Genomic DNA, 23,500 nt, shown 5'->3' with positions numbered 1-23,500 from the left:
AAGAGTGCTTGCTGCACTGATATACAAAGGAACTGTTTTTTATTCCAGTGCTGAAAATAATTAAACCAAACAAACAAAAACAAAAGCAATTCAACTGCAGAAAGGAAGGAGGCAGCTGAGTAAAAGGACAGAAAATACACCCTTTTTAAACAGAAGATGACCATAATAAAGACTAGAAATGGTAAACACCAACTCTGCCTTACAGGTAACAGCAGTAAAGTTGTATTGAGTAAACCTGAAACTCAAAACAGGGTTTCTTGCTGCAACTAAAGCATACCTTGGTTATGTCATCTGATATGTTGTAATCCAGAAATCTCAAGAGGGTCAGATAGATTCGGAACTTGTTGAGCACAGATGGCAGCACAGTTGAGAGAAGGCTGTTCATGTACTCTTCCATGTTGGGCGGGATCAGCTGGGGCTGTAAGTGAATCTGGCAGTCTGCCTGGAAAGAGAAAGATGAATTCATTTCCAAGATCCTACAATAACCTATGTTTTAGAGGATGTAGGTCTCAACTTGTAAGGGAATTAAAAATACCATGTATTTGAGGAGGGGGATATTTTTAAAATCTTAGTGTAATAAATCTGTCTGACTGGACCATAAAAGACATGAAACCAAATTTGATTTTCTGTTTGGCTCAAGACAAGATCTCATTCTGTAAGTCATGCTAGCCTTAAACTCAGTTTAGGGACATTTGAGATGGATATGGCTTAGCTGTTGAAGGTACTTGCTGCTAGCCTGATGACCTGAGTTTGATTCTCAGGACCCACATGGTGGATGGAAAGAAAACCAGTTCCTTCAAGTCATTCTCCAATCTCTACACACCAGCCATAGCACACACTGGCATAAACACATATCACATGACTGAGGGGGGGGGGAACCACACAAAGAAAGTAAGAACAGCAGTCTGGATTATTAAGGGGAATTAGCTTTATTTCTAGATATGAGGTTCTCCTACCAGTAGCTTTGGTTATCTTGTGATTTTTCTGGTTCTTGGTAGTTGTAAAATGAAATTCCCCTGTTAATAACTAGCAGCTACAATCTCCTTTTTTGAAATCTATGGCCGGAATTCAGAGCCCTACACAAGGTAGGCAAGTGTTTTACCGCTGGGCTATATGTACTCCCAGTCTTTTGAGGTGGGGGGGTCTTACTATGCTGTCCAGGAAGGGTGTGACTTCACGACCTTCCCACCTCAGCCTCCCTCAGTGTGTAGAATCACAGGCATGGACCACAGGCAAGGTAACCCACAATTCATAAATGCAACTTATTACAATAATAAGCAGCGCTGGGCTGAGGAGACGGTTCAGTCTATAAAGCACATACCTTTGTGGGGCTGAGGGGATGATGCAGCAATTAAGAGCGATTACTACTCTATAGGGGACAGAGTTTGGATCCCAGGACACGCTTATATATACATTTAACTTCAGCTCAGCTCCAAGCCACCACCTCCCCACCCCCAGTTCTGGTTTTTGTGGGTATGAATCACACACACACACACACACACACACACACACACACACACACACACACACACACCTACAAAATAGTAACACTTGGAGCTGAAGAGCTGGCTCAGTGGTTAAGAGTACTTGCTGTGCTCTTGCAAAGGCCTAGGTCTAACACCCATATGGGTGATTCACAGCCAACCCTAATTCCAGTTCCAGCGGATCAAATGCCCTCCTTCTGTCCTCCATGGACACCAGGACTTGTAAATGGCAAACATGCATAAATGCATACAAACACTCATGCATATAAAATAAAACATTAAAAAATAAAATGTGGGCTGGAGAGATGGCTCAGAGGTTAAGAGCACTGCTCTTCCTCCAGAGGTCCTGAGTTCAATTCCCAGCAACCACATGGTGGCTCACAACCATCCATAATGAGATCTGGTACTCTCTTCTGGTGTGTAGATATACATGGAAGCAGAATGTTGTATATATAATAAATAAAATCTCAAAAAAAAAAAAAAAAAAAAAAAACCATGACACACAACTAAAACATGTGTTTTGGCTTGTCTGTTTTTTTAAAAGACAGAGTCTCTCTATGTAGTCCTGGCTGTCCTGGAGCTCACTATGTAGACTAGCTGGTTTCCAACAGAGATCTGCCTGCCTCTGCCTCCCAAGTGCTGAGAAGTATACCACTATACCTGTCGCCCCCTCCAAAAAAAATCCTTTTTTGGTGTGTGTGTGGGGTGTCAAGACGGTTTCTCTGTAGCTTTGGAGCCTATCCTGGAACTTACCTTGTAGACCAGACTGGCCTCAAACACACAGAGATCCGCTTGGCTCTGCCTCCTGAATACAGGGATTAAAGGCATGCGCCACCACCATCCAGCTCAAAAAAAAATAAATCTTAGGGAAAAAAATGCCTGCACGGGCCTTTAATCCCAGCACTAGGGAGGCAGAGGCAGGCAGATCTCTGTGAGTTCGAGGACAGCCTGGTCTACAAGAGCTAGTTCCAGGACAGCCTCCAAAGCCAGAGAGAAACCCTGTCTCGAAAAACAAACAAAACAAAACAAAACAAAAATGCCTGCAGCTTGAGGACTAGTGTTAATCCCTAGAATCTACACAAAAATGATGGGTGACCGGAAGTGAGGCAGATGAATCTGGGGTTTGCTGGACACTCATAACACAAGGTGTATGGTTCCTGAGAAACAAGCCCTGAAGCTGACCCCTGCTCTTGACACAAGTGCGTGCACCTGCACACACAGACAGAAAATAATAAAAACGGACAAAATGGCAACAATAATCTTTGCACTGTAACCTCCTTCTATTAGCCGGGGGCCATCATACCGGGAGCAGTGACCGCCCCTCAGATGTGACGAGCACATTGATACTGCACGGGAACTCCATCTGGTGGTAACTGAAGTCATAATCCACCTTCTGCCAGGTTATCAGGTTGCTCAGCGCAGTCACATTATGAACACCTGGAAGAGGAAGACTGTTACTGGCAGTGATATTTTAATCACCTACGCAAATTAGCTTGGCTGGCAATGATAATAGGACATGTGGTTTTCTGCTGCTTAAAGAAAGATAACAGTAGCCAACAATTTAGCAAGCAGAATGTTGGCAAGTCAAATGTCAACTAGATAAGCTACACAGACAATAATAGGCCAACTTGAACTTTCTGGGGCCAAAATACACCCAAATCTAATACCAGACACAAAGTAGAACTCAGATAAGTTCATTACTTCTTAGGTCATGGCTATGATTAGATAGGAAAATGATTTCTTTAGAAAGTGAGGTTGTTGAGTTTTCCCAATTTATGTATTTTTGAGACAGGGTTTTATTGAAGCCCATGCTAGCTTTGAACTCCTAGTTCTTCTGTCTCTACCACCAATGCAGGTGGGTGCCACCACTTCTGGCTAATCTTTACTGATTCTATGCTCCACTTTGGCTCACAAATTCCAAACACTCATTATTTCTCCCATCCACCTTTTGTGCCTCAGCCTCATACCAGCACAATATCACCTGCATTCTCTCCATGTGGGCATGATCTAGTATGTTCTTTGTCATTTTTAACATGTTACATAGCTGATGTTAGTTTAAACCATATGCTCTATCCCCCCCAAACTATAAAAACTGTTTATGAGAAATATAAAATATTACATTAAATCTTTTGTATCCTTTTTTGAGCTAATAAGCAATCAACAGCATGACATAACAAAACAGTTGGTGTATAATTTGTAGTATATGCTTTAGTCAAATGAATGTTTTAAAAATATTTGTTAAATGTAACTTTGTCTTGGAAGCCACTGCTAGATCTGGCTAAATGGAGTAAAGCCACAAGGGGTCAGGAGGCATCTGCATGCGTACCTGAGGTGTCCAACTGCCCTTGCTCTAGAAGAGTCTCATCAATGACCAGGGACGTGTTGTTGGGCAGCTGGAGGAGACCGCTGACCAATCGATTGGCTGTATAGTCTTTGTGGGGAATGAATTTCAATTGGTTCATGTTTTCTATTGTCATCTGTAGACGAAAAGACTGAGACAGAAATTGTAATGAGCAAGGATACAAGTTTCTCTATTTAAAAAAATGCACAGATACATATTTGGAGTCAAAACATTTGTGTTTCACATGGTATATCATTTCTAAGGGAGAGACAAATGTCTCTCTTAGGAACTGTGGCCACACTACAACCCATGCTTCTTATAGATAGCTGCTTGTTCTGTCTTCAGCTGGGCCTGGAACATGCTAAACAGAGAAGGCCACACAGAGATACAAAGAAAATTTGTTTTTTTCAAGTCTTGATGAGTAAATTTTACTCTGAAACAAATGGTAAACAACTGAGGTTCAAACATAACATCCCCAGAAGCTGAACCTCATTAAGGGATAGGAACTAGTAAAACATAAGAACTGCTGGTCCTCCTCACGGAGGCCAGAGAAAAGGCTCTGTGACTGAAAGCCCCCATTCCTTTACCACTGCAGACCTCACTGTCAACACTACAGCCCAGAGCATGGCCCTCCCCCATCTCTGCCTCTAACACACTCAACAGTCTCCTGTCTGCTCTAGATTGCTCTACTCATATATGTTCCAGCCTCCAGAAAAGCAAGGCATGGGAAGTTTGTGGAGGAGGAAGAAGACTACAGCCAAAATTTAAGAGAATTTTGTACTTTAGCTCAATTACTCTTAAAAAGAGGACAGGAATTGTTTACAGATACAGATGAAATCTCAGAAGAGGCAGGGCTTGTCAAAAAAGGTAGCTGGCTGTAGAGATGGCTCAGTGGTTAAGAACACTGGTTGTTGCAGAAGACATGGGCTCTATTCCCAGCAGTGGCTCACAGCTATCCATACCTCCAGTTGCAGGTTACCCAACACCTTCTTTTGACCACCATGGGCACCAAGCATGTTTGTGATGCACAGATATACATGCAAGCCAAACACTTATATACATAAAAATTTCACACTTTAAAACAAAAAAGTGTCCATGTGCTGGGGCTGGGGCTGATTCTGCCGTAGACCTACAGGCAGGACACATTTAACCAGTAGTAAAAGCTGAACGTTGTATTACAGAGAGAAGACAATTGAGAAAGGGCCTAGTACCAACCAGTATGCTAAGAGTGATAAAAGAGACAGGGTCAGAAAAAAGCAAAGCAAGAAAATTAACCAGAATAAAATGCAAACACCTACCACATTGTCGTCTCTAAGCCCCTTCTGCCACCCTCCCATGTAATAATGTAGCCAGTGTCTTCAGTGTGCCAAGAACCTCTGGCCTCACAACTGAGATCTGATGGCTTTTGGCACAGCTGGTACCACACCAGCTTCTTTGCTGACATCCCTTAGAAGTCACGCTGTTCCTTACTGCCTTTGCCTGTCCTCCAGGTAAGAAAACATGATATGTTCCCGGGCAGCCACCAGGTCTGCTCCCTTCTGTATTAATGGGTATATGGGCACCCCCAGTGTTCCCATCCCATTTCAAGGGTTTCAGTGTTCTGCTGTAACTTTTAAAAGCACACACCAGCGATTACTTTCTTGGTCTTGAACCACAAACACATAACTCAGAGATCCTATTTCAGGAGTTGTAGGCCTAGGGAACTGCTAAGATCCTATTAACAGGGTCTATGAATGAAAGTCCCATTTTTACTCTTACTCTTTCAAAATAGAGGGCAGAGAGTGTTTTCACTATAGAGAATGTGCTATCATCTAAGAAACACACCAGATCAAAACATACCACAGGTGTGAATTTGGGAACGGACTAAAAATCTAGGGGTCTCCCATTACTTTAGAAATTCAAGAGCTTGGTAAAATGCAAAACAGTGTCAGTTTTATCACTATGTTGATAAATCTAATGGATTATTCAACATGTCTTCAGTTTTAATTACTAATGTCAGAAATTAGGGAAAGCATAGCCCATTGAATATGGCCCTAAGTCCTCAGAACTCTGCTGCTTCTGCAGGGCCTGAAGTACAGACATGACAGGCTGTTCAGTTAAGGACCTGGCTTCACTTTTTAAATCCCATAGAATTGGCCAGCATTTTTAGTTACACAACTCATCAGAGTAATTCTCCTGTTCCCAAGATCCCAATACACAGATGGTATGTTCCAGATGCTTCCAAACAGCACCTAAAACTAGGGTATGGAGATAGGCCGCTTTATTACCTCGGCTGAGAGAATTGGCTCGTATAATTTAGAGCTTATTTAGATTTTAAGTTTAATATGCACACAAAGGACCAAACTGAAGGTCCAAACTGGCAGCTGCAGGAAGCATGATCTTCAGGGAGTCATTGCCACTGCATTAATTTTTAGATTTACAAATTTATGCTGGGTCAGTGTGAATACTGACAGTACATTTTAAATTGTCAATTGGCACGTGTTGTCCCTTGTAAATGAGATCCACAAGGAATACAAAGTTAGTACTTGAAGTGAACAGAAAATAATTAGATTTATTGTTCATAATACTTCATAATATTATCTTACGGCTGGAACAAGGTGTTGAATGATCCGATATAGGTGTTCTGTGAAGGTACTATTTTGTGGGCAGCCACTCAGGTTAACTGTAAATTTTCCTAGTGGAAGAACATCTCTTCTTGTATATCTAGGAGAAGGAAAAAGGAAAAAAAAAAAAAAAAAGTAAGATACTAAAATACCATCATTAGACACTTTGCAGAAGCAGGAAAAAATGGCTTAGTGGTTAAGAGCACTGGCTGTTCTTCCAGAAGCCCAGGGTTCAATTCCCAGAACCCCATGACAGCTCACAACCATCTTTAACTCTAGTTCCAGGAGATTAAGATGCCCTCTTGTGGCTTCCATGGCACTACATGCACAGATACTCAGGTAATACAGCTATACACATAAAATAAATTTAATTTTTTGCAGACATTGGCTATTTTATCTATCAGAACAGCAGCAGTTAAATAATAGCCAATACTTAAAAAAAACTACTGCTCATATGCCTTGTCACTGCTCTACAAACATTTCAAGGTGGGCTGTATTAAGAACTCAGAAGTACAAAATGCTGAAACTTGAAGTGCTTCAGAACATCTGCAAACTTCCTGGTTAAGCATGCCTAATAATGAGCTGGTAGTTACTGCTTCCCAGTTTGACTTAAGCAGTACACCTGCGGCTCGGACACTTCAGACTGCCCAGCATTTCAGGCTTTTCCAATGGGATGTGCAACAAGTCAAACAATGACAGCGCTCTGACATGAACCCTGCTTTTCAAGATGCCACCAGAAGAAGGGAAAGGTTTATAACAGAAAGATGCTTACTCTAACAGCCTTTAAAACACACACACACACACACACACACACACACACACACACACACACACACGAAGACCTAACATTTTGAGAAATGGTTACAGTATGGCACAATTTATAATTAACTAGCACACATTGATTAGAAAACTTGTGAAGAAGGCAGGGTGTTGGTGGTATGCCCTCAATCCCAGCACTCAGGAAACAGAAGAAAAGGATCTCCATTGAGTTGCAAGCCAGCATGGTCTACAGAGAGGGATCCAGACCAGGATTTCATAGTGATACCCTAGCTCAAAAAAAGTATTATGATGAGAAAATGAAGCTCACTAAATATTAAATGTGAAAAGCAAAATGAGGATATGCGCTTCAACCACAAATGACACCCACATGAGTAAACACAACACATGGATATAAACCAAAGAATATCACAAGCAGTAAATGGTAATAGACTGTCATGTGACAGCAGGCAATTTTCTTCCTGTTATTAAGATACATTACTTTTGTAAGCAAAGCTAAAAACCTGCCAGGCCGTGGTGGCACATGCCTTTTAATATAAGCATGCAGGAGGCAAAGGCAAGTAGATCTCTGAGTTCAAGGCCAGTCTGGTCAGCAGAGCAAGTTCCAGAACAGTCAGGGATACACAGAGAAACAAAAAACTAAAAGGAAAAAAGGGGGGAGCATTAAAGTCAATATACAATTAAATATATACAAAGACCTGGAGAAGTACAATATAAACAGGGGTTTGGGGATGGGATACCTAGTATGCACAAGAAAATCCTGGGTTTAATCTACATTACCATAAAGAAAAATAAAGAATGCAGAAGAGGGGCTGGAGAGATGGCTCAGAGGTTAAGAGCACTGACTGTTCTTCCAGAGGTCCTGAGTTCAATTCCCAGCAACCACATGGTGGCTCACAACCATCCGAAATGAGATCTGGGGCCCTCTTCTGGTGTGCAGATATACATGGAAACAGAATGTTGTATACATAATAAATAAAATCTTTAAAAAAAAGAAAAAAGAACGCAGAAAAGATGGAATAACTCATTTTATTCATCAGTCAAGTCCTGTCTGATCTTGCCTCTAACATGTCATAATCAATGTTTTGTGTGAAAAGATGAAAGAGGCATCTGTATTGGTACAACATTTAATATATGGAACAAAAAAATCCCACCTGAAGATGAAGCTGATAAACTAAAACCTCAGCTGTTCCCTCCCACTCCTTATCCCACACCTCAGTTCCCACGTAGAACACAGCACTTACACTGTTGAGATGAGATGCAATATAAGGTATTCAGCAGCCAAACTATCTCCCAAGAGCGCGTGTGTGAGGAATCCAAGCAGCTCTGCTCTGACTGGAGACAACTCAGACATGAAACTGGACACAACTGCAGAAGGAAGGAAGGCAGGCAATGAGAGTGCACTCACCAGCTCTGCACCAGCACGTCAGTGCAAGAACAGGAAGCAACACTACAGTTCTGGAGACAATGAGCGTGAACTTACAGTAACGGCCAACAAATGATGACAATGCCAGAGTGGGCAAGATGCCTCACAGAATAAAGGCACTTGCTACCAAGTCCGATGACCTGATAACCTATGTTTGACCCAAAGACCCACACAGTGGAAGGAAGGAGAGAACTGACTTCTCTAAGTTCTCCTCTTACCCCCACATGCATGCCCTGGCACATGCATGTTCTAAACCCCTTCCATAAATAAATGTAACATAAAAAAAAAAAGATGCCAATGTTACAACAAAGACAGCTTATAGCTCCTTTGTTCTTGTTGAGGTCTCATTAATGACAAGAATTAATAGAAGAGGAAATGGGGCAAAGTCACAGACATTACTAGAAAACTCACTCTGCTGAGCAGGGACTGTGGTCCCCATAGAGATGAACTGCCATTCATGCACTCCAACACTTACACTTACAAGTTCTGCTCTCCTCCTTGTTAAGGCAAGTGGGTAACAAAGGATTGATGTGCTGCAACTTCTGGGCTAAAATCACATGAATTCTTGGCACTAATGAAGCTGGAGGACTATGTACCCTCTGCTCTTCTGCCATGTCTGTACACTCCATGGGGTCTAGTAATGCAGACGCCTCCCTGTGGAGACAGGCTTGGTTTAGAGATGCCAAATAGCAAAGGTGCAAAAACATACACTCTGAAGACAGACACATAATCCTAATCAAGAGATTTTCCATCTCCCAATGGCAGAATGTGGTTCCTCAATCTAAAATGGTTTTTATTACTCACAAGTGCTGGGTCATTGTACAGCACAATGGGTTTATTCTACTGCCCAAGACCAATGTGTTTACACTCAGTGAGCTAACAGTGCCATGTACTGACAGAGGCTGTCATTCACAAGGCCATTTCAAATCAGGTACTCCTTGAATTCTCAGCACATCCAAACATTGGATCTTTTTCTCCAAAGCCAAAAGTGTTTATTATTGAATTCAGAAATCCTTTGCTTCTATTTTGCTAACGGTCTTTGCTAAATTTTATTCCTCATTGCTCTACCTCTCTTAAAATTATGGGTAAGTGATTAAGACAGTATGAACATTCAGGTTGCTAATCAATTCTAATATGATAGACTCACTCTGAAATCACTGAGCAAACATGTAAAGTCTTCAACTATACATACACACTCCATCAGATCTCACAAGTTCACAAACTGAAAGTTTGCCTGTTTGGGCTCTACCCCTCTGAATCAAGAAGCCTCAGTAATCACATATTTAGAAGGACAGTTGTTGGGTCTAGTGGTACATGCCTTTAATCTCAGCACTCAGGAGGCAGAGGCAGGTGGATCAATGAGTTTAAGGCCAGCCTGGTCTACAAAGCAAGTTCCGGGACAGCCAGGGCTACATAGAGACCCTGTCTTGAGAAAAACAACAAAAATTATTTGCCAACATTGTATTATTGTTCTATTCTCTCCTTTTCTTTCTTTTTCTTTTTTGAGATTGGGTTTTACTATGTAATCCTGGCTGTACTGGAATTCACTATGTAGAATTCACTATGTAGGCTGGCCTTGAACTCACAGAGGTCCACCTGTCTGTGCCTCCTGACAGCTGATTAAGGCTTACACTACCATGCCTGGCAAATGACTGTGTATCATCCAACAAGTCTGCCACAGGTATGATGGTGCCAGTTCTTTTCCTTAGGCAAAAGAAAAGATTGAACAAGGTCTAAATTCCCACATTTTGTTATATAATTAAAAAAAAATATAAACACTCACAAATATACCTTCCCTTATTGAAGAAAAAAAAAGTGGTGGAGATATGCATAGCTACATACTTTCCTAAATGATAAATATAGGAGGGACAGTCAGAGACTAGGAATCTGGTTCCCAGTGGGCGGGACCAAAAGAGCAAGAATGGGAATACACAATGACTCTCCTGGGTGCTTTTGGGATAGTATAGTCAAAAGAAAGTATGCTACATAGTTTGTTTACTGTGGCTCCTACTAGCTAAATCTGGGAAAATCTGAGTCTCAAATGACATACTGATATTGAATAAAATGAGGGTCTATTGATTCCATACTGACATAAAGAAATTACTTGAACAACAACTGTAGGAAGGACACAGTAGAAAACAGCTACTGTAGTGAGACAAAGTAATTGAAAAACCTTTGTGAGACACAACACAAGTCAACAAATGTTGAACTGCTGGACATTCACATAGTGTCTTTCAATTTATTAATGACAAAGTGAAAAGCACTGACATGACAGGAGATACCACCTTAACTTAGTGATTGACATTAACAACACTCTCATAGATTGGTGGCACAGCACTGGGAAGACTGATATAACCTGGCTTATTTCCATAGCCAAGGGATGCAGGGATGAAGTGCTGGAGGTGCATAAGCATATGGGGCATGGGCAGTGGCAAATGGTAAGTCTGAAGACAGGAAAGGAAGTTCTCTATAATTATCTGCCACTTTTCTGAAATGAAAAAGTAACAAAGAAAAACCTAGCAAACAAACTCACCTTTCCTCATTATTCAATATGCTCAGAACAGGATCCACAGACAGCACACCGTATAACTCAAGAACATCATTGACTTTGAAGCAATCCCAATCTTCATAGACCTGATGACAATATAAAACCAGGTTAATACTGCATAACCAAACCAAAAGCAGCCAGGAACTTGCGAGCCAAACAGCTAAATCAGCAAGCATGTGAACAACCATGCTCCCACAGAGGCTGGCAGTCAGTCAAAAGCTAAACCAGAGCCTACCTGGCTGGTCTATGTGGCCCACACCGATCTAGGACTCAAAGCAATCCTCAGGCCTCTGCCTCCCAAGTGCGGGAATTGAGGTATAAGATGCTACAGTCAGTTTTAGTTTTTTGCATCAGGGTCAAGCTGCTCAGGCTAGCACTGAATTCTTGATCTTCCTATCTCAGCTTCTAGAATGACAGGATTATGGGCATGTGTTGCAACACCCTTTATTTTCAATACAAGTGTTAAGTGGGTTTTGAAAAGAAAGGTAAAGTAGCAGAAATAAAATATTATGAAATTAGGAATGACATAGGAAAGGGGTAGATATAAACTTAAAAGTTGTTCCACTTTTGAGTATGACTTTCTCCCCTTTTGTCTGTGAAACAGGGTGTGCTGGCTGGTTTTATGTCAACCTGACACAAGTCAAGAGTCATCAGTGAGGAAAGGATCCTCAATTGAGAAAATGCCTCCATGCACTTGGGAGGCAGAGGCAGGTGGATCTCTGCTCTGTGAGCTCGAGACCAGCCTGGTCTACAAGAGCTAGTTCCAGGACAGCCTCCAAAGCCAGAGAAACCCTGTATTGAAAAACAAAACAAAACAAACAAATAAACAAAAGTCAGAAAGATAAAGTCTTAAAGATGGAGAAGCCACAGCCAAAGAATGCAGGCAGCCTCTCAAAGCTGGATGAGGCCAAAACACAAGCAAACCAGATCCAGTCCTCCCTCGGTTCCTCTAGAACCTCAAGGTTTTATCCAGCTCAAGTCACACTTAAGTCTAAACCTGTAAATAACTTACTGTTGTAAATGACTAAATCTGGAACAATTTGTTATAGTGGCAAAGGAAAATTCAGGAAAAAGCTGAGGCTTTTCTAACGCCTCATTTCTGAAGCAGTAGCATCTGTGGATATAGCTAAGAAAGGCTGTACCTTAACGAGGCAGGCAGGGCCCTTCTCTCCTGGCAGGGGGAAGTTCAGATCGAATGGTGAAGAGAGGTTCAAGGAGCTCAGCTGTTGCCCACTGGAAGCTTCAGTTTCTAAGCGCTTTGGTTCTCCACACCAGTGAAGGCCACCGAGGCCCCCTAGACTCAAACAGCATTGCATGAGGTCACTTCTAAGCCCAAAGAAAAGAACATTCCAAAAGTGCTTTTCAAGTCTGACATAAATCATAAATAATAACATAAACAATGTTATTATTTGACGTCTACCAGAACAAAGATAGATACACAACTAAAATATTTATTTTCTTACTATGAAATGGCAACAAACTACCCCATCAAACATAATGTAAGTTTTTTTGTTTCTTTTCTTTTTTGAGACTGGGTATCTTACAACAGGGTCTCACTGTGTAGTACAGGCTGGCACTGAACTTATCCTGCTGTCTTAGTATCCTTAGTATTAGGATTTTTAGATGTAAGCCATGATGCCCAACTCATGTAAGTACTTTTAAAAGTGAATTTCATCCCTTTCAGCTATGACACTTATGAGTGACATCAATGACCCGGACAACACGATAACCTAAGCGTGCAATAGGAGCACGAACACCTTAGTGGTAACCAACAGCTCTCTAATTGGACTTTAGACCCACTCAACAAGAAGGAAACCATGCCTAGTACTGGAAACATAGCTTACTACTCAGTGCAAATGAAGTTATGGATACTGAAGGAGAATCTACAAGCACTATGATACTAAATCATCATCAATCTATGAAGAGTTATCCTTATACCCGCAAGTAAACACAGTCTCACGCTTCATCAAGGAAACTTCTCTTTTTAAAGATGAAGACCACTACAGAAAACCACAAACCATCAAAATGCAGCTATGGAAACCAATGCCAGTGGATGCATCTACAAAACAACCCCTGCACCCAAGACTCAGGGGACATTGTAGAAGAGGCAGCAGCAGAAAGGTTTTAAGAGCCAGAGGACCAGGGACTTTGCTGTGAGATTGGATACCCTTGTAACATCACAAAGTACACTTATAAAGTCTCACCAACATGACCACCTAAATGAGAGCTGAACAAGGAGGACACCAAAGAACATGCCAAATTGCATGGGAAAAATCCCGTAAGACTTCAACCCTATACAAAGAGCTACATGCAACTGAGTAAAGCTGGGAACAGGAGAGGTGGCCCTCCCCAAGGAAGAGCACACAAAATTGGTTGTCTAGTGCCTAACAGTTATCCCTTAAAACATACATACAATTAACATTATATGTACCTAACAGGTTATATTTAGGAATATATATGCATATATAAATACAGACAGCAGAAAATGACAGTTGATGAAAAAGAGGTCATGAATTTGATGGAGAGCAGGGAGGGATATACAAAAGAGTTTGGAGGCAGGAAAAGGAAGGAAGAAATGTAGTTAAAATACAATCTTAGCCAGGCATGGTAGCGCAAGCCTTTAGTCCCAGCACTCTGGAAGCAAAGGTAGTAGGATCTCTGACCTCAAGACAGCTAGGACTGCAAAGAAAAACTGTCTCAAAAAATTAAAAATTAAATAAAAAACTTATAAGTGGCAAAGAAATATACATATTTTGAAATAAAGTTAACTTCAGGGTCTGGAGAAAGTTCAAGGGTTAGAGCACTGGCTGCTCTTGCAGAGGACCCAGACTCAGTTCCCAGAACCCACGTGATGGTTCACAATCATCTCTAAACACAGTTCCTGGGATCCCATACCCTCTTTTAACCTCTGTGAGCATTCACATGGTACAGACATACAGGCAGGCAAAAATTCAGAAACAAAATAAATATTAAAAAAATTTAAATTAACTTAAAATATTGTCACTTGGGTATCTCTGATAGCCAAGAATCGACATTAAAATAAATAACTAGGTTCTGAGGATTGCAAAGTCAGGTGGTCAGGTTTGGTGGCAAGTGGTTATACCTGCAGGCATCTCAACAACCCTGACTTAGTCTCGGTATTTAGTAAATAATCTTTTTTTTTTTCTTCAAGATAGGGTCTCTCTGTGTAGCTTTGGCTGTCTTGGAACTGGCTCTATAGACCAGGGAGATCTGCCTATCTCTGCCTCCCCAGTGCTGGGATTAAAGGCAAGTGCCACCACTGCCCAACATGAATTTCTTTTTGTGTGACTTTATCCTACATAGGAAAAGACTATGCCTCCCAAGGTTTTCTGTTGTTGGCACAACATCTGTTCTTCAGATATCAAAGATATCCACAAATACACATGAAGTTAATAAATGTAAAAATAAAAATTAAGCCAGGTGTGGTGGCACGCATTTAATCCAGTGCTTCTCAACCTGTGAGTCACAACCCCTTTGGGGGCCTAATGACCTTTCACAGGGATTGTATATCAGAAATCCTGAATATCAGATTTTTACATTACTACTCATGACAGTATCAAAATTGCAGTTATGAAGTAGCAACGAAAATAATTTTATGGCAGGGGGAAACCACAACATGAGGAACTGAATTAAAGAGTCATAGAAGTAGTCACAGCTGTTCTAAGTTTGAGGACAGCCTGGCCTACACAGTCGGTTCCAGAAAGATCCTGCTTCATAAACAAAAATGAAACTAGCAGTAATGGCAGTAAATGGCAGTAATGGCTCAGTAGTTTACCAACTACTAGTGGCTGCTTCCAAAGTAGTTACTGCTTGAGGATGATAGTAATTAGGATAAAAATATAGCCTGCCATACCATGAAATACTAGCTAAAAATTGAAAATACAAACAAACCTGGTACATGCAACAATATAGATAGATTTCAAGAAAAAAAATTACACTGGATGGAAAAAGCCAAGCCTCAAAGTTTACACAATGGGTGACTTCATTTATGTAAGATTCTTGTAATGGACAGGTATGAGATCTCGGTAATGAATGAACTATGTTGTACCTTGCCTGGTGTAGTAGCTATATAAAACTACACATAGTAAAACTGCACAGAACTAAGTATGCACAAGTCTACCCCTGCAAAACTGTGAGCTCTGAAAAAAACTGATGAATCCTCCTCTCAATGATACTTTCTGGCTGTGATCTATTAAAAGCACTCCAGGGTGCAGGCTGCAACTCTTGTCTGGTGTGTGAGGTCCTGGGTTCTAACCTCTTTACCATAAGAAAAATGAAAAAGAATATGTTGTTTGGATTGTAAATACACAGGTGTCACTATTAAGGTTATGGGATCTCTCTGTATTACTTCTCACAATGCTGCCTAACTCTACTGATCTCAAAACAGGGAAGTTTAAAAATTCTATGTAGCCTGAAATCTAGAAACTAACAAGTAGCACACTGCACGAATGTACAAAATCTTGCAAGTCCACAACACTCAGACAAAAGGGAAGAAACACAGAGGCAGGTGGATATCTGTGAGTTTGGAGACCAGCCTGGTCTATAAGAGCTAGTTCTGGGACAGCCTCTAAAGCCACAGAGAAACCCTGTCTTGAAAAACAAAACAAAACAACAACAACAAAAAGGGGGGGGGGACAGAAGCATCTCTCCCCTGAATGAACAGAAAGAAAACTACCACAGTCCCTGGATTCAATGGTCACTTAAAACATGCTGTTAATCTGAATGAATTAAAGGATAAAAATACTACCCTGTAGCACAAATTGTCTTTGGTCTTAATAGTAAAAACTCAGAGACAAGACATTGCAGTTGAAGCTGGAGATCAGAGAAGCAAAGCAGCCAGCCCCTAGAGTTCTCACCTCCACCCAAGCTCAGACCAAAGACGCAATCCAACAAACCTCAGACCCATTCAGCTCATGTTTTCTCCAGCTTTATATCCCAGCACTCAGAAGGCAGAGGCAGGTGGATGGACCTCTGCTGAATTCAAGGCAGTCTGGTCTATAGAGTGAATTTCAGGACAGCCAAGGCTACACAGAGAAACCCTGTCTTGCAAAACAGTAACAAAAAAATCAGTATTCTAACCTATAAAATACAATTACAAATGCCAATTCACAATACAGCCAAATGAAATTTATCAGTATACTTTTATATTCTTGATTGTTCAATAAGCTTCCTCAACCCTACTTTAAAGACAGAGATTCTTGTTTCTGAAGGGAAGTGACCAACACAAAAAGACAAACTTGTCTACTTGACATATGAAGAGGGTCACTGCTCATAAAATCCAAGAATAATAAATAATACATGGGGATTCAGAATTTTTAAGCTCTTATACAACATCAACTGCTGTCTCCAGGGTGCATTAGAATTAGCTGTACCTTCTGTCAAACAGGTCACCACTTGCTTGCCAGTATGTGTGTGGTTAGACTAGAAACCTGGATGTTTTTCCCTTGTGTCCTCAGTCATTAATCTCAGTTTTAGGCTCACAGTCAAGGTGTCCTGTGACTGCATGTAGTATGATCAAGGACATTAAGGCCTAAGACTTGCCAGTGTCAAAATGAACTGAACTCATTCATGGCTTGCTTTCCCCTCTTAACTTCCCATGACACAGCTCCTCAGTGTATTGATTATACAGAATTGTTGAACTGAATGCAGCAGTGTAGACCTGATCTCCTTTGAAGATTTTGGAGAAACACAGGAGATTACATTCCAAGATACTCAGCTAGGAGGTGCTGGGCAACCCTTGAAGATGACTGAAGCCAAAGACCTTGCCTAGAGACCTGACTGACCTGAGACCTGGTTGTTAACTGTTTGGCTGTAAGCTCTGTCTTTATTTGCTAAGAGAGTAGCCAAGTCAACTATTTCATTGTATCAGGTAGCATTAATTTTTATTTCTCTATATTTTCATTGGTCTTTATTAATAAGCCAAATGTCCCTTTTCTCACACACAAAAAAAGAATTAGCTGTACTTGAACTTGGGGTGGTAGTGCATACCTCCTTTAATCCCAGAGTTTGAGGCCAACCTGAACTACAAAAGTGAGTTCCAGGACAGCCAGAGCTACACAGAGAAATCCTGTCTTGAAAAACAAAACAAAACAAATAACAACAAAAAAATCAACAAAACTACCATGGTTCCAAAAGCAAGCAAGAAAAGATGTTTTCAGCTAAGTCACTTTTAGGGGCAAGTACGATTATGCTTTCTATTGCTCAAGAGTCAGGACAACAAAACAACAGAAAAAGTTGGGCTTTGGTGGTGCACGCCTTTAATCCCAGCAATCGGGAGGCAGAGACAGGCAGATCTCTGTGAGGTTGAGGCCAACCTGGTCTACATAGTGAGTTCCAGGACAGCCTCCAAAGCTACACAGAGAAACTCTGTCTCGAAAAACAAAGACAAAAAAAAGGTGCCCCCCCCCCCAGTCAACCACTTAAAACTAAAAGCACACATCAGAGCAGCTTTCCAAAGAGTACTCACTGTAAAAATGCTCAAAAGTGCCTGCAACATACCAACCCCAGTCACTATGGATGGAATCAGGGCCTCATACTATCAAGGTCAAAGTTCTACTACTGAGCTTCACCCCAACCAACACCATCCAGTTATGATAAATGTAAAATGAGGTAGGTTACCACACCATACCAATTCCCAGATCTAGAACTATGTTAGGGAACAATCCCGAAAAAAACCCTAGCTGTCAGGAGGAGGCTGAGGGTACACATTACCTGCTTGCTGGGCACCTGCATGTTGGTCTTTCTGTTTATTGGGCTGTAGGTCCATATCTTCATCATCTTCATAACTCCTCTTGTGCCGACTGGGAGTATAGGAAGTTGAGGGACTGACTCGAGCTTGGTTTGCATTGACATAGGCGTTAAATAAAAGGTTAAGAAGACAATCATCTTGAACCAGATGATCCTAAATTATGCTAATTACATGGTCTTAAAACATCACCGATTTGACAATTCAGTTAAAAGGTTTTATTTTAAAGATTTATTTGTAAGATTATGAGTGTTTTGCCTGCAAGTATGTTGGTATACCATATGCATGCACTGCCCTTGGAGGCCAGAAGACAGAGTCGGATTCCCTAGACCTGGAATTATAGACTATTCTGAGCAGCTACGTAGATACTGGGAACCAAACCCAGGTCCTCTGCAAGAGCAGCCAGGTTTTTTTTTTTTTAGACAGGGTTTCTCTGTGTAGCCCTGAATGTCCCGGAACTCATTCTGGAAACCAAACTGGCCTCGAACCCAGATATTCACCTGCCTCTGCTCCTGAGTGCTTGGATTAAAGGAGTGTGCCACCACCACCACCGGGTTACAGCCAGAGTTCTTAATAGCTGAGTCATCTCTCAGCTCCTAAAATACTTTGAAAGGAGGCTAGACTTCCAGTTTTGGTATGAAAGTAAGAAGTTTTATTCTATGCCCCACCTCCTCTCAGTAAAAACAATAAAACTGGACAACACAGATGAAGTATCTGTCTGCAAGCATTGGACAACAATGAAGGTAAGGTTATGATTCTTGAATAAGGAGATACTACCCAAGGAAAAACTCCACATCCTTCTGGCTACAGGAGGACCTTCCAAAATGTAGCAAAGATGAGTGGAAGTCTATCTCTTGTTGGATGGAGAAAGAAAGCCCAGAGTTACAGAAGCAGCAGAAATTTGCAAAGTAGTATCCAGAGGAACCAGCTGTAGCCAAGCACCAAGCTGCAGATTCTATCTAACTCATGTTTCTCATTCCTGAAGGCCCAGCAGAGAACTTAAACAGAGACTGTGTATGCAAACATCAAACATGGACCTGGCAGAACATCCCAGGCATTTAAGAGCTAGACAAAGCCCATGTTGTCATTTAGGGGTTATGTCTTATGGAATAGGAGTAACTCTATAACCCATCTTGGTAAGTTCCTAAACCACTCCTTGACAAGAAAAACGTGATCCAACATACAAAGTGCCAAAACCAAATTCTCAACCCTTCTGAAGATAGTTAACAACTCTCTACTACAATGTTGCTTTTTAGCAGATAATGAAACAGCAGTCAAATAAAGAAACAGGAAAATCTGACCTATTATTAGATTTTCAAAGCAATGCAAACATACCCAGAGATAACAGACTCTGGAATTAGTGGGTAGGCATGTAACAGAAAGGTAACTCACAATATTAAAGGATAGAGCTACAGATGTAGCTCAAGTTGATAGAATGGTTGCCTAGCATGCATAAGGCCAGAGTTAATCCCTGCCACTTCATAAACAGGTGTGGTGGTGCAAGCATATAATCTCAGCACTCTAGAGGTGGAGATAGGATGACCTGAAAGTCACCAACATCCTTGGAAATAAGGCAAATTCTAGCCCAGCCTAGGCTACAAGAAATACTGTCTCAAAAACAAAAAGATGATGAGTACACAAAAAAGAATATTCAGCGAAATGTAAACACTGGTATACCCAAATGGAAAATTAGATCTGAAAATAAAATCTGTGAAAAGTAAATTCAAGCCCAGCCTAGGCTACATGAAATACTATCTCAAAACCAAAAAGAAACAGGTAACAGGGCAGTGGTGGCACACACCTTTAATCCCAGCACTCGGGAGGCTGAGGCAGGCAGATCTCTGAGTTCAAGCCTGGTCTACAAGAACTAGCTCCAGGACAGCCTCCAAAGCCACAAAGAAACCCTGTCTCGAATCTCCCCCCCCCAAAAAGAATCAGGTAAGTAAACAGATGAGGACTATTCACAGAGAAATAGAAACACTGAAATAACCAAATGGAAAATGAGATCTGAAAATAAAAGATGTGAAATGAGGGAAACAACAAAAACCCAAACCACCTCTATCGTCCTGCCCCTACCCCAAACCACCCAGAAACACACACACACACACACAGAGTGGTCTGCTAATAAACTAGGAATGGAGGGGGAAAAAAAACTCAGTGAACTTGAACAGAGGTTAAGATTAACAATTCAACTAAAGCAAAATGAGGGGGGAAAAAAATCAAACAAAACAAAAATCCAATCAATTCTTTGTGGAAGAATGCTTTGCCTGCTTCTAATGAATTGGGCTCAACTTCTAGCAAAAGAATTAAAAAACAAAGCAAGAGCCTTTAACCCCAGCACTCAGAGGCCAGCCTGGTCTACAAAGCGAATTCCAGGACAGCCAAGGCTGTTACAGAGAGAAACCCTGTCTCAAAAAAACAAAAATCCCCCAAAACAAAACCCCAAGAAACAAAAAAGCAAAAATGAACCAAAGATGATTATCAAAAGAAAAGATCAAGTAGTCTTATAATTATGTGACTGACTTTCAAAAAAAAAAGGGGGGGCTAGGAAGAGAGTTCAGTCAGTAATGTGCTTGCCTACCAGAGCTCACCTTAACAAACAACAAACCAAACCCCCAGTTGGGCACACACTCCACTCATACAGTTCAGTCTGGTTTTGTACTGAGATTGGGACAGAAAAACTATCTGAAAAAATGGCTAAAATTGTTGCTGAAAAACATCCAGAAACTGGAAAGTTCAACAAAACCCAATTAAGAGAAGTACATTTCCCAAGAAAGAGGCAGGGGAACCCCCAAATTCCCAAACCAAAAAAATGGATACCCAGGCACACCATAGTCAAAAGGCTGAGAACAAAAGAGAAAGAATATTTTAGAAGCAGCAACAGGAGTACAAAAGATATACTATAGAACAGGAATAATAAGAATGATAGCTAACCTCTCATCAAAAAAGAATGGAGGCTAAGAGATGGTGGCACTGTATAATTAAGACACTAGTGAAGAGAAATGTGTCAATCAAGAATTTTACATTTAATGAAAATCTTCAAAAATGAAGGTGAAAAGAACTGAACTTTCATGAAAGAATTTGAACTTTCATGAAGGAATTCACCACTTCAGACCTCCTGTTCTTTAAAAAAAAAAGGGGGGGGGGATCTAAGGGTAAAATGTCTCTCTCTCTCACACACACACACACACAAAAAAAAAAAAAAACAAACAAAAAAAACAAAGAGAACCAGATACAGTGAATGTTGTAGTTTTTTTCTCAGTTTATATAGAAGACAAACAAGGGGTGAGAGAGATGGCTAGCAGTTAAGACCACCTACTGCCAAAGGCCAGAGTTCAGTTCCCCGAACTCATATCAGACAACTCACAAATACCTGTAACTGACTCCAGCTCCAGGTGATTCAATACCATCTCCTAAATATATCCTTATAAATAAATAAATATGTTAACAAATTAATGAATTAATTTAAAGCAGGCTGGAAAGATGACTCAGTGGTTTAGAACACAGGCTGCTCTTTACAGAGAATCCAGGTAACTCCAGGTCAAAAGGATGTGAAATTTTTTCCACTTTGCCATGAACTCCTGTAAGCTTGTAGTGCACATAAACTCAATGCAGAAACACACACACAACTTTAAAAACTAAAACAGATCTTTAAAAATCAGAATGCATTCTAATTCCAAATTGTGCCCTTCTCTTATCATAAATCTATCTCAATCTATTTTAATAGTATTTCACTATAGAGATATATCATAATTTAGGTGTTTCTTTGTGATAGATATTTAAATTTATGTCTTACTAAAGACATACTTTGTATATGAACACATTTATTTCCTAGCTAATGTTATTAGGGTAAAAAGATTACAATTCTATAATATGAATTAAGCGTCACTCAACAAATAGTACGGTTCTGAAAAGGATATTTCTTTGACCCATGAAGATTCCCCAGGCACTGGAACACAGTAGAAAGTCTGTCTTTCTGCAGTGGTAGATCGTGGAGAGCTTAAGTCAAGCTCCTGTTGAGGCTATGATATACAGAAAGGCACTTTTAAATTTTTGTTAAGAAAAATACATTTTGTATTATAAAATCAAATGTAGTTAGCTCAAGTTAATATTAACAAGTAATTAACTTCAAGGGTTTTTTTTAGGGGGGGGGTGAGCCAGCTCTGGCTGGCACAGAATTTGTGATCTTCCACCTCAGATGCTCAAGTCCTGGGAAGCATGGTAAAGGCAGATGCTGTCACCACCACACGACCACACGCTACGCTTCCAAAATTACCTTCTTTTCTTTTTCTTTTTTTTGGGGGGTGTGGGGTGAGGTAGGAGGGTGTCACTCTAGCGCCTGTTGAGCTCTAACATTTGGCAATCTTCCTGCATCAGGCTCCCAAGTTCAGGGATTACAGGAGTGAGCCACTACCATCCAGCTTTCCAACTTCCATTTTTACTATATTTCTTCAATTATTTTCTGTGTATGTGGGTGGGAGGGACATGAGCATATGCTTACATATGCAAGAGAGAGGACAACCTGCAAGAGTTGGGTTTTCTCCTTTCACTGTGTGGGTTTCAGGGACTGAACTCTGGTCATCAGGCTTGGCAGCAATTGCTCTTACCCACTGAGTTATCTCAAGGCAGCATTTTAAAAAATAAACCCGGGCTGGAGAAATGGCTCAGAGGTTAAGAGCACTGTCTGTTCTTCCAGAGGTCCTGAGTTCAATTCCCAGCAACCACATGGCTCACAACCATCCGTCAAGATCTGGTGCCCTCTTCTGGCCTGCAGGCATACATGCAGGCGGAACACTGTACATATAAATAAATAAATAAATGTTTAAAAATAAAAGAACCAAGGGAAATCTTTTCAAACACAATAGCCAAAGAAATGCTTTCCTCAAAGCCATAACGCACAGTGCCCTAGTTAAGAAACTAAATCCTTCTAAAGACAAAGCATGAACTTGGTGATAAAGAGTGCTTAATGAGTATGATGCCCTGGGTTTGATTCCCAGTGTTGTGAACCTCCAGATGACAAAAGTGCTCAATAATCTCTCTTTATAGAAACCACCCAATTCAGCCTATGCCAATAAAATTTAGTAGCTACCTCTGAAATGGATTTAAAATTCAGACCTTACTTCCCAGGGAAAGAGGTCTAAATATTTACTTTAAAAGCTGTGAAGAGTTTTCCTTAGTATATCTTCCTTTGTTCTGCTAAGAAAGACATAGTCCTAAAATGGAAAAACAGTCCCTCAGGACAGCCTGAAACTGAGATAAGACACAAACTGGGTTTTAAAAAAATGCACATAAAAAAGGCAGTGGTGGCACACGCCTTTAATCCCAGCACTTGGGAGGCTGAGGCGGTGGATCTCTTCGAGTTCGAGGCCAGCCTGGTCTACAGAGAGTTACAGGACAGCCAGGGCTATTACATAGAGAAACCCAGTCTCGAAAACATCTCCCCACCTTAAAGCACATAAAGTCACCAGTTTCATTACATCATTTTCACACATGTATCACACATTTTACTCATTTAAGCAAGAAATTGTTTTTCAGTTTTTGTTTTTGAAACAATA

The 23,500-nt window shown here is 40.8% G+C and overlaps 1 protein-coding gene across 3 annotated transcripts in view; it reads right to left on the bottom strand.

The window, feature by feature from the left end:
• The window catches only part of Mcmbp (minichromosome maintenance complex binding protein), a 52,780-nt gene that overhangs the window by 5,235 nt on the left and 24,045 nt on the right, over window positions 1-23,500 (bottom strand). For 2 of the 3 annotated variants that reach the window (XM_035442174.1, XM_027404457.2), the window contains exons 5-14: window positions 21,866-21,967; window positions 17,912-18,056; window positions 12,322-12,473; window positions 11,165-11,265; window positions 9,107-9,285; window positions 8,450-8,573; window positions 6,411-6,528; window positions 3,811-3,976; window positions 2,788-2,921; window positions 278-442 (exon numbers count right to left, since the gene is read on the bottom strand). In XM_035442174.1, coding sequence (XP_035298065.1) covers window positions 278-442; window positions 2,788-2,921; window positions 3,811-3,976; window positions 6,411-6,528; window positions 8,450-8,573; window positions 9,107-9,285; window positions 11,165-11,265; window positions 12,322-12,473; window positions 17,912-18,056; window positions 21,866-21,967 — 1,386 coding nt within the window. The remainder of the gene's footprint in view (window positions 1-277; window positions 443-2,787; window positions 2,922-3,810; window positions 3,977-6,410; window positions 6,529-8,449; window positions 8,574-9,106; window positions 9,286-11,164; window positions 11,266-12,321; window positions 12,474-17,911; window positions 18,057-21,865; window positions 21,968-23,500) is intronic. The other variant, XM_027404458.2, reaches the window with a different exon arrangement.

The sequence above is a fragment of the Cricetulus griseus genome, chromosome 3 (assembly GCF_003668045.3).
Source record: "Cricetulus griseus strain 17A/GY chromosome 3, alternate assembly CriGri-PICRH-1.0, whole genome shotgun sequence".
NCBI classification, from domain to species: Eukaryota; Metazoa; Chordata; class Mammalia; order Rodentia; family Cricetidae; genus Cricetulus; species Cricetulus griseus.
Note: the sequence above shows the minus strand (reverse complement) of the source record. Positions and strands in the feature narration are given on the sequence as shown.